Below are 12,151 nucleotides of genomic sequence, written 5' to 3'. Positions count from 1 at the left end.
TACATAAGCTGAGATGCATCGTAGAGCTTAAAATAGAGCATGACTATGCGAAAGATGAGTGGTGGCATTATATATCGCGAAAGGGCAAAGATTGATATGTCGCGGTATTTTCCTCCTCACCAGAATACGATCCTCGTCGCGACAGGCGGGCGAAAGACTTCCAGGCGAGTATCGGAATTTCTCCTCCCGCGTCGGCATTCCGTTGCTCTGCGCCGTGCTCTGCGGCGGACTGTCCGGAAAGAACATATTTTCCTTGCTGTCGGTGTTCAGCAGTCGGCGCAGCTTCGTTTGCAGCTCGGCTCCGGTACCGCTCGGGGGTCCCGAAATCGTCCGTCTTTGGGGAACCGGAACCAAACGTGGACTCTTCGGTGGCAGCGCGGGTGGCAGTGTTTGTTGAGGACTCAGAATCCCATCTACTGTAAAATAGCAAACAAAAATATAATCCCTGCGTTGCAAAATAGACATTACAACTCGTGCTATTTTATACAGAAATGCATGATTATAATAGGGTAAAATCGTTTATTATGGAATAGGTTTCCAATAAAAAATAGCGAGGTTTCTGCTAAACTAAAAGCATGTGGTTGGTTCCACCCTAAACTTATTACTCTTGAAGTGAATATTTAATAGAAAATCTATTTAGTACAAAATTATCTATTTAGTAGAAAATTCATTATTAGATCTTGCATGCAGTCTTTGAGAATAAAGGTTTTGAAATTAGATGTTATCAAGTTTCATCGAGATATTCTTAAATCTTGTTTATTATACATATAATAAATAAATATTTGATAATAAATTCTGCATGCAGTAATAGAGTAAAATTGTTTTAATAGAAAAATATGGGATGTGATGATTTATTAAATTGTAAAGATAGGATTTTGTGATTTCGCAGATCTTTTTGATAGAATCATCCCGGAGTACTCTGGGGTCACCCTCGCGTCTCTTGCGGCTCGCGAGCTAGATCTGTCTGGGCTACTTACGTCTGTCCTGTTCGTGACACGAGACCCAGCAGCAGGGCGGTGTCATGGGAGTTGGTTGCAACTGCGACGGCGACGTTGGCTGCATAGGGCAGGCGGAGTTGCCGGTGCATTTTCGTAACAATCTCGGCGGCGGTGCGCCGGGCGCGCTCAGCTGCGAGACCTGCAGATGACCGCTGTTCTTCAGCTCCTGCTTCCGATCCAGCACGGTCTCGCTCTTCACGTAGAAGGCTTTCGTCTCCTGCAGCAGCTCCACGGCGCTCTTCCGCTTCCCTGCGGCACACACGTGACATGACGGGTAAAAGAAAAGAAGTGAGAGACCACCGGCGTAAATAATCCGCTTCCTGGAAGGAAACGCCGCTTTTGGGCCAGATACCCGGTCTATCTGGTTGAACCACGTGCGACAGCGGGTCCCCACGTAGCCGCTAAAATTTATGGAAGCCGGCTTCTCTTTAGAATATTAGCTCCCAACAGGGCCTTTGATCCCTGATATTTACGTTCGGCTTATCGAATGTCCCGGAAGTGTCGCGTTTCATAATTTCAGATACGCGCGTGCATCACCTCGGCTTATTCGAAGCTTATTTTTTATTAGCAAGATGTGGCTATACGGGAATTCATCGCTCACTCTAAAACACGTTATGTTTGAGTTTGCATTTTCATTTGCAATAATAAAAAAAAAAACAAGAGTACGCGCGCAAAAATCTATGATCCGAATAGGTCGACGACGCGACGCGACGCTGCGAAAATGTTTCGTTGTCTCGATTAATCGCGAGCGCGGAAAATACAGCTGTTTAATATTCAATCTGCGAGCGCGCGCGGCGTTTATTAAGAAACGTGATGAAATGCTAATGCGGAACCGTACGAATACGGCTGTTGCATGCGAAATAGAGTCCCGCCGCCAATTAGCGCGGCTTTCGTATATAATCTTACTTATACTAATTGGCAATTTGGCGATAATCTCGTTCCGCGCGTTTCCCCACAAACCGGATATTCCCGCGGATATGTTATAGGAAGAGGAGCATGCCGCGCGTGCGGGGGATAGAGGCTCGGCATTAAAGCCAGTTTATGTTGGTTTAATCAACGGCGCACGTGTTTCGCCTCGTTATCAATCGTTTCTCGCCGTCGGCCGAGATACTTTTCTCGCATTTGTCGAGCCCTGCTCCGCTCTCTTCGTAGCATCATCGACGTCGAACGCGTCATCGCGCGGCGATGTAGATATCTCGCTCGGGCGAGTACTTAACGTCTTCGGTTGGGTTGTGATGCCGAGGGCAAGTGTTAACGACGAACGAGCAACGTCTCGACGAACGGCAGCGCATCTGCGCGTTCTCCTTCTGTTTTCGCATAGCCGCTGATTGACGACATGTGCCCGGCCGCCATCATCGTCCGACACGCACATGGAGAACGCCTGCCAAATAAAACCCGGCACTTCTCCCCGGAGAGAGGCAACACCACCAACCGCGATAATGGCCCGTACATATGTGTACGTACTGGCAATAAAAAAAAAAAAGGTGCCGGTACGACAGAGGCAACGTCAAGGACACGTATCGTATCGTAACATATGGCGAAGTCAACGAGGAAATTATGAAAACCGGTGGACTTTCTATTCCCTCGTGCTCGGTCATGTTGCACGGCAAACTCTTTAAGTTCGTATAAATTCAATAAAATGAAGATTAATCGAGAATTAATTTGAATTTCATTGAATTTATAAATTTATTTATTCAATACCAATACAGGTTGTCTACAAAGTCTGTCCCCATTTTCCCTATATTTGTCTCCTATATTTTAGACACGATTCAAAATGATGAAAAACCGCTTGACATTAGTCAAATTTAATCTATAAAAATATTTGCCAAGACGTATTTTCTATAGGGTAAGAAAAAAAATGAAAATTTATGTTATCTGCTCATGTCTAAATCATGTTAAATATAAGCTTGAAAAAAGGCAGATAAAGAGATAAATTATATTAAATAGATAATGTTAAATAAGTTATAAATAATTATACAAGGTGTCTATAAAGTCTGTCCTCACCTCCTATATTTCGAAAACGAATCAAAATTATGAAAAATCGCGAAACGCATGTTCGAATATTTCAAGGAGCTACTCTTTTAAATTTGGAAGTAAAGTTTAAACATTTTTCATAATTTTGAATTATTTTTGAAATATAGGAAGTAATAGCAGACTTCAGAGACACTTTGCATAATTGTTTACAATCATTTACAATCATTTATAGTTTATTTATAATTATTTGTTGAATATAATATAATCTTCTATCTTTTTTTAAACTTATATGTAACACGATTTAGAGATATGCGCATTTATTTCTTCTTTTTTATTAATAAAAAGTACTTCTTGGCAAATATTTTTATAGACGAAACTTTGGCTAATATATCTATCAGATGCAAGAGTCGATAAAATAATGATACGACTTATTTAAAATATAAAATAGATTCCAAAAACTTATTTAAAATATAAAATAAGCAATACGTCATAAAAAGTTATTTAAAATAATAAATACTAAATAATTATTTTATTTTAAATTGTATATTTTAAATGATATTATTTTAAATGCGACCGATCTCTGATCAGACATTTCTTTACGTATTAATAGGGATGTGTCGCAATTAGAGAAAGTTTAGGTCGATCCTTGAGAAAATCATTTCGCGAAGAGCAGTGGCAATGTGTTATCACAACATGAAATTTGTTGGATCGAATAGCGGCATTGCGCTCGCCGTAAATTGTCGAAACGAGGCTATCGGACTATCGGCGTCCGTCCGTCCTTAATCGGACGTGACACGATCGCGCACAATGGGACGTTAATGACGAAGATAATGCGAATTGTCGTAAAGCCGAAAAATGGAACGGATAATTTCTCATCGAGACGTAACTGCACAACGTATAACTCGCGTCTCTCTTGCGTAATGTAATATTTAAAGAAGCGCATCGTTTGACGTCGGTGGTGAGATAAAATGTTAAAACTGGAACGGAAGCGCAGAGCTGCAATGTGGATTCTTCGCTCAATAAAACTCGATCTCGAGTTAATTCGCATGCATCCGTGTAATAATTCAAAACCGATAGTATTTCGCTCTAGCCGGCGCATGGAATGTACAAGTGCATGAAATGGATGGAAATTTGTTTCGCATCTGGCAGAACTTGAGGCAATTCAAAGAAGAAAAAAAAAAAAAAAAACGCGCGTAGAGAAATTCCCTTTTTTTTCCCCTCTTCAAGTGCGCACGTCAATAGGGTGCCTTGACGCATCGATTCGCAATGCGATTCGCAATGCAGTTCGCACACGGGCTCTCACCTGTATGGTCGCTATGTCGATGATGATTTCTGACGTACGACGGCGCGGGAAGCCTGACTTGCATGTCCCAGTACGGGTTCCGGCTGTTTCCGAAATTGTTCACTCGCGTCTGCTGCGAGGGCGAGGACGATTGCTTGCAGGGCAGCCGGGCCATGGCAGTCGTCATCTTCTTCACGAGGGTCTAAGCTGATTGCCACGTGGTCGTCCTGTTTAGTTTATTACGCCGTCGTCTCAGCCCCATTTTCGAGCTACTGTCTGCTCCCTAAAAGAAATTGAAATAAAAGTGATTGTAAGTCGCGAAAATAATAATAAACTGCAAGTTCAATCGACGTGTATTTATTGTTCTCCATTTATTGTTTTGAGATCCTGCGCGATAGGCGATTAGCTTCATCACGAAATAGATCTCTATTTTATCTCTAGCTTACAGAAAACGTATATATTCATTACAAAGCTAATGAATTAATTTATTCTTAGTTGTGTTATTATTGGGAGTGTAAATTCGTCACAGCGCAATTCGATAGTTTTAATATAAAGACCATTGTGTTCCGCGGGAATGTATTAAAAAATTTCGTGTACAAAATTAATTAAGCGTGCTGAACCACTGGCTGGAGTGGGAAAGTGCCAGTTCACGCGCCTAGTTTAATATTTATCGGGCTGACTGCATTCAATGCTATCGCGGTCAGGTGTCTTTCATTATTATAATGTCGACTCCGTAATGCAGGAACTATCCGCCTCTGCCTTGAGATAAAACGCGCGCGACATCGGAGGAACACCTGTACTCCTCTTTACTCCGGGATCCTCCCCTATCAATAGCCATTCCAATTTAGATATCGCGATGAAAGGGGTGCGTCCCTCGTTCCCGACAGCTCGCGCTCGTGAATCTCCCATAACAATGCCGCCTAAATTGGTCGCATGAAAGCCGGCGAGAGGGGTTTTTAACCCGGCGTTACCAAAGTGAAAATCTGTAGCGCGATATATTAATTAAGGGTTTGACCACAGTTAATCCATGAGCTTAAATCGCAGTCACATGAAATTAATAAATTAATCATTCATACAATAAATTCATACAATTTGCTCACGAAAATCCTGTGTTGGCTCTTATTCGCATTATTATCTTCATTCACAAAATTTATTTCGTAAAATCTTTAATAGATTTATTAATTAATATATTATATTTGATTACATTTTATGAGTATTTATATTTAGTAAAATTGTGTCAGATTCATTAAAAATTTGTTTGTTATAATAATAGACAGAACAACTGCGAAAATTACATTACGTTTATATTGGTTAAAACTTGTAATTACTTGTAACCCGCTTTAATCTAATGCCGAGTTAACTCTCGACTGTGAATACAGAGTTTCTGGGACTCTTGCCATTTCCCTGCAGAATCAAGCGTTTTAAAATTTATTAACATTGTTATAAATTATTAAAGCAATTTAACAATAAATGACTTGATTCTATAAGCAGATAAATTCCAAGAAAATGCAAGCAAATGCATATGCAAGATGGAGAGTAATTATTTTTATCTTCCTTTTTCTCTTTACACCTACACTAAAAAAATGTTATTTTCAAATAAATATGTCTTAACATCATTTCCTTGAATAAGAAAATATTTCCTAAGTTTAAAAATAAATTATTTTATACTAATTAATATTTATTTACATCCAAGGAAATGATTTGATCGGAACTTGTTTTACGGTAAAAGTAAGAGTAGAATCCTTGTATTCACTAGCACGCAATAAAAGCATATGTCCGCAGTTAAGATCTTCATGTCGTAGATCATCCATTTATACGCATTAAATGCCATACGACAAATTCGAGAAGGCGACAGCTCAATCAATTTCAATCGTAAGCTGATTTAGGTAATTTGCACCACGATAAGCATCTTTGTCCGGCCATCATTCGAATGTGGTCTGGTTTACTGTCTTAATTTCAGCTTTGGCTAATTAGCCAAATTCAATGCAATCAGTAAATTTAGTTAACGCAACGAAGATAAGGAGAACAGTTATGATCTTTTATGAAAATGCAAAGGCGAAACGAGAATTTTCGTTAATCTGTACTGAAAGAAAAGATATCGTAAAACAAAAAAATTTTATTTAGCACAAAAAAATTTACTCGGTGAATCCTAATAGCTTACTTTGCACTCAAGTTTAACATTTTTTAGTTGAAATATTTATGTAAATAAATTGAAGAAATAATTTTTAATCAAGTAATCTTCTTGCAGTTTTAAAAAATATTTACTGTTACACTATTTTTGTATTTAAAATAATCAGATTTTTTAATCCAAAAAAACAATTTAATAATATTATTAACTTATTTGTAAAATCATTATTTAAAAAATACAAAATTATATACTCAAAGTAATATGTCTACTTATTTGAGTAAATATTTTTACTTGAAGACATACAAATGTTCGCATCAGAATATATATGATTTTAAGAAAATATATTTTATTCATTTAAAAAAATGTTTCTCTCAGTGTGGTGATACAGCTTCGACACTCCGATGCCGAGTGACGGAGATATCGATGCTCCGCGAAGTTTGTGCGTCCCACGCGATTCGAGATGGCGGCGTTCGGGAGACTGATGAACGGTATATCTCCCGCTGTTGAAACACAGCGAAATCGTTCGATTTGACCGAGCAAAAAGCTCGGCAGCGAATCCTTCTCTTTTCTGTGAGAAGCAAAGTACTATACACGCATACGTGTGCCGCGGCGGACCGCGGACTCCAGCGTGTCCGTGCACACACGCGTGGCACGTAAAGGCGACCGATAATATCGCGACGAAGTGTATGCCTACGTGTCTGTCGCCGCCGATGATGCACTCAACGAACGGTATCCGTCCGTGCACGACGCACGTATACGAAAGCGTGCGCGTAAACGTGAGATGTCCCAATCCAGGCTCTGAACACCGTCGCCGCTAAGACACGCATCGCCGATCGCGACGCGCGTGTAAGTATTCGCACGCCTGGTACACGCGCGCGGGTAAACCGACACCAACGAATTGTCACTTCCCGTCGAATTGGCGGATTAAGGATGCATGTCATATCAAAGTATCATCGAAAATGTAGAAAAATTTCATAAATTTGGGTATAATTCTCTTATCAGTTAAAAAGTTATTAATTTTTTTTGTTTGCTCTTGATATAAAATCGTGTTTTGTAGTTATTGGCAAATTTGATGAGAAAGTAGCATTAAAAATCAAATCAAATTTTTTATACATGTATTAAGAGTACTTTAATAAATATTCGTGCAAAAGTTGATTTAGATCCATTTCGGTTATAAGTTATTTATTTAAAATCGTAACAAAATGGAGAATGCATTTTCGCTGCATAAGCCATTATAAATTAAATTTTTCATTGTTTTCTTTTCTGCAACTAATTTCAGGACAAAAACTTACGACCAAAATTTTTTGTCGTTATTTAGGAAGAAAAAAGAATAAATCTAAAAAGCATGCAGATTTAAATTTCGATAACAATTTATCTAATTACAATATCTTTAAAAAGAAATACAGGCGCGAGAGAGAGGAAGCATTTATCATTTAGTTATTAATTCTTTGAGTATTATCAGACGCATACCTGTGTCCGATAATTATTATCAACATGGACTATGCGTCCAGCAAAATGCCAATATAGACTACACAGAAGAATATCAATCTCGTACTAAAAAAAGCAATTAATTATTTTTTAGTTTTCTTTTTAAGTAACTGTGTTTGTCTTTGTAAAGAATATATTTTTATAATACAATCTTAAAATATATATTCATTATTCATTTGAAAACAAGTAAAATTTATTTAAAATAAACTTTCGTATACACATAGAAAAAAAAATATATATTTGAATTAAATAAATATTAGTTAAGATTTTCAAATATTTCATAAGTTCACAAATCTGCAAATCTATTATAAGTTCATAATAAGTATCAAAAATATATTCTGAAACCTAGTAATTTAATACTATATTTTAATTAAAATAAAACTTTAATTTGCTTGTTATTCTGACGTTTTTTGATATAATTTTATAACATTCTTTTCTTTAGCAAATAATAATAAATTTTTCTAAAATTTATGTTAAATATATTTTAAAACAATTATCAAGAAAATATTCTTTGTTAAAGATAACCATTAATTACTGAAGAAATATTGAGTAATTTTTTTAGCAGTAGGTAATTTTCCGTGTGTACATATGAGTCTAGTGAAATGTTTTTGATGTAGACTGTAAACGTATATACAATTTTAATGATCTTCGTTTTCCTTTTACGTAAAAAAAGTATTCCGTTCTCAGCATTCGTCATCGCGAGTATCCGTGTGTCAACCGTAACCATTTAGTTCTGCTCCGCACTCACAAAGGAATGAAACTACGAAGGTTCGACGAACGAGAGGCTCGAAGCTCCGATCTCACTCCGACAGTGAAATTATCTATCTCGCGTCTTTCACAACGGTCCGAGCGCGTCGAAAGGCTGTATATCGGTCCTATAATCGCCCAGCCGCGAAGCTCCAAATCAATCCGTGTTGTCCCAGCGAAAAATTGCATCGGCGTTGTGTACCCGACATGCCAGATTGGACGAGATCGCAGTAAACACATCGATGATCGCGTTATTGCGAGCAAACGTGACGAACGTGACGGAACTTCGAAAGGCGGGATCCCACGCGCGCGGTGTGTGTGTGTGTGCGTGATGAAAAGAGAAAAGTCCTCTTCTCCGACATCTCCCTCCGTCCCGCAGCGGGGATTCCACACATTTTTCCAGCCGAGTTTCCTCCTCCAAATGTTCGCGCGATGGCCCGTGGAGCTCAGTATAAGGAAGAGAAGCGTATTCCGTCTCGATAGACCTCACGCATACGCGTTTTATCGCACACGCACGGTACCGCCTACACGTAACCGCCTATACGCACCCTTGCCTTGGCCGGTCGTTGTTTGGATAGTCTAGCTAGACTATCCGGCGAACGGAAGCAGCCTACGAGGTCCTGCTGAGCAACGGTCGCTCGCCAGGACCGTTAAAAAGGAGACTTAGCGAGCAAAAGATCTTCTAGAAAATATCTGTTATAACAAACGATTATTTCCGACAGCGTGCGATTCAGCACACTAATTTCGTCTTCAGGGAATAGAACAAAAGATTAATTGAACGTACGCACGCTGTCTCACAATCATGGCTTTTTAACTATTTTCATGAGATAGTCCGGAGTACAGGATCTAAAGTTTAAACGTATCTTTATCGTCAGCGACATTTGTAATTTTACAAAATCAGATTCTTCTCTTCAGGAATATTTATAGCTTTGCCATGTTCGCGTAATAATGCAAAAATCTATATATGAATTAAGGTAATATTACTTTTAGACGCAATACTATTTTTTACACAAACGGACATAAAATTAAATATAAACTTTTTTAATAGTAAAAAGTTTATCGGTTCCTTTTTTTTCATAGTAAAAAGAAGAATTGACATTTCAGTTAACTGATGAAATATCAGTTATCAGTTTATTGAAACTGACACTCAGTTCTTTTTCTTTTTTTTTTTTAAGGGATCAGGACCGTTGATACGTTGTTTTGCAAATCAAAGCTCTCTTTATATAGATATTTGTGGCCTTGATATATTAAATTTGCATGATCACGCAAAAATGCATGTGGATCGAGAGATAAAATTAACTTGTTTCTTTATAGATCACAATACTGGAGTAAAAAGACACCAACTATTTTATATTTGTACACCGAAGCTATATATGCGGACCTAGTTTACGATAATAGTGATGAGAAGTTATTACTCGACATACCAACGAAGGGTTAAGATGTGCGGAGGATGGCCGCCCTCGCCTTCCGCAATTACGCATTTACCGTTTCAAGAAAAAGCGGGAATCTCATGGATTATACGGAACATCCTATATTTAGCTAGCCGCGTTTCACCGATCCGCCTGCGGGCCTTTAATAAGAAATTTGCATCAATTTTTCCGCAGCTGAACCAGAATTACAAATCTATTCGAGTCCACTTAAGGTCGACAAAGAAATTTTACAATCTAAGATTTTAATGCTCGTGTCTCTGAAACTTAGAGCACTTCGCAAGCCTTTCACCTTCGATTAAAAGCGTCGAGAAGCGTCCCTTCGTCGGTCTCCTCGGAAAAACTGACTCGAGAGATAAATCAAAGACGCCGTAGCATGAAAGCCGGCTTTGTGGGCCCGGGGGAACACGCGTCCCCGTATGTTCCGAGCGCCCGCGACGGACGTGTTTAGGCGCGCAGTGGTAGCCGCAAAAACGTCAAGCCCAGCAGCATCCGTGGTCGTAAACGTAAACCATCGACGGATGTGTCGAATGAATCCGCCTGGTCAACAGTTTATGGTACGCGCGCAGCAATTGACCTACATTGTGTTGTGTGCCGCAGGAAGGGACCCGTGGCCCCGGGACTAAATTATCAGAGCACTGACGACGCACGAGCGTGAGGGTGACTTAATTAGCCAATTACCGCCGCGCGTAGAACAGCGCGCAGTTGGTGGTCTTAGAAGGAAAGGGGAGAGAGAGAGAAACTGAAAAGGACATCAGAGGCCGAATGAGTCTCCGCCATTCCAAGGGTCGAAAACCGTGGTCGCGGAGGTACCAAGGCGCCCGTCCCGAATCCAGGACAAACCGATTGAAACGTCAGCTTTATCCTTGAACGGTGCAAAAGGATTCCCGGCTCTCTGGCGGAATCAATTCGCCGCCGCCACCCTCTTCGCGGTTGTTCGCGTTTTCACCTAAAATTCACCTATTGACAGGTTCTATTGAGCATGGCAAAATCGACGGGGTCGAGAAAGAAAGAGAGAGAGAGAGAGAGAGAAAGAGTGGGGAACGGTTGCGGTAGATACGTTACATTTAAAATATTTTTGCCCTAGCACGTAGCCTTGCTCCACATACGGCCCGCTATCCTCTTAAGGCTCACGGTGGGGGATATTTTTCTCTCTCAATGGCAGGACACCGAACGGAAATTACTGCGGGTAACCGCGTGCTAAACAAAATTCGTGTATCACGGTTGAGTTAATGTGTATCTAACGTATTACATAACGTCGTTTTTTATAAAGCCCACTTTACACGATCTATAATTTATGATAGAGTTCGAGTCGGAATTCTATTTGTAATTTTATGTAAAATGTGTAAACAAATAAGACGCATAAAATATGCACAATGCATACACTGAAGGCAAAGTTGCTAAATTTTAACAAACATTTATTCGAATAATACTAATAAAATATTTACTAAATATAAATATATATTTATTTAGTATAACTAGTTTAATTATTTAAGTATCATTTTTTTCTTCTAGAATTAAATATTTATGTATCATAAGTAAATGTTTCAGTACTATTTAAATAAATATTTATTAAACTTTCAGTGTAAATGCTGATAAATTTAGGGCTGGCCAAAAAATATTTAAAATATGAAATACAAGCTTATATTTCTTAATAACTATGTTACAATTTTTAATAACCCAACTACGTCAAATAAAGAAATAATCAAATATTCTGTACATAATTTAATATAAAATTATAAATAGAATTCTATCGCAAATTATAGATCGTGTAAAATAGGCTTAATATAATATAATTATACGATATTTTTTTTTTTTAATCCATTCCATCCTACGATCTTATTTATAAGGCAGCATTTTTCTAATTTCTTTCCCATATATGCACCTACTAATATTTTTAAAAATATTTTTCACATTAATACTTAAAAAATAAAACAAAAATTGAGAAGTAACGAATTAATCGCGTACATATTTTTACATATTTGCGCTCTTATAGTCAAAATCATCGAACACATTGCTGTGACGAGATATGACAACAAAGTAATTGTTCCAATAAATCAATTTTAAACGTACAAATACACTCTGGCGTAAAACGGTAACATTTTAA

General features: G+C 38.4%; 1 protein-coding gene across 1 annotated transcript in view; it reads right to left on the bottom strand.

Annotated features, from left to right (window-relative positions):
• LOC105200765 overlaps window positions 1–12,151 on the bottom strand; it is a 29,444-nt gene that overhangs the window by 3,819 nt on the left and 13,474 nt on the right. The window contains exons 2-4 of the mRNA XM_011168471.3: window positions 4,276–4,537; window positions 978–1,247; window positions 121–416 (exon numbers count right to left, since the gene is read on the bottom strand). Coding sequence (XP_011166773.1) covers window positions 121–416; window positions 978–1,247; window positions 4,276–4,441 — 732 coding nt within the window. The 5' untranslated portion in view covers window positions 4,442–4,537. The remainder of the gene's footprint in view (window positions 1–120; window positions 417–977; window positions 1,248–4,275; window positions 4,538–12,151) is intronic.

This window comes from Solenopsis invicta, chromosome 2 (genome assembly GCF_016802725.1).
Source record: "Solenopsis invicta isolate M01_SB chromosome 2, UNIL_Sinv_3.0, whole genome shotgun sequence".
In the NCBI taxonomy this organism is placed as follows: domain Eukaryota; kingdom Metazoa; phylum Arthropoda; class Insecta; order Hymenoptera; family Formicidae; genus Solenopsis; species Solenopsis invicta.
This window is presented reverse-complemented; position numbering and strand designations above follow the sequence as displayed.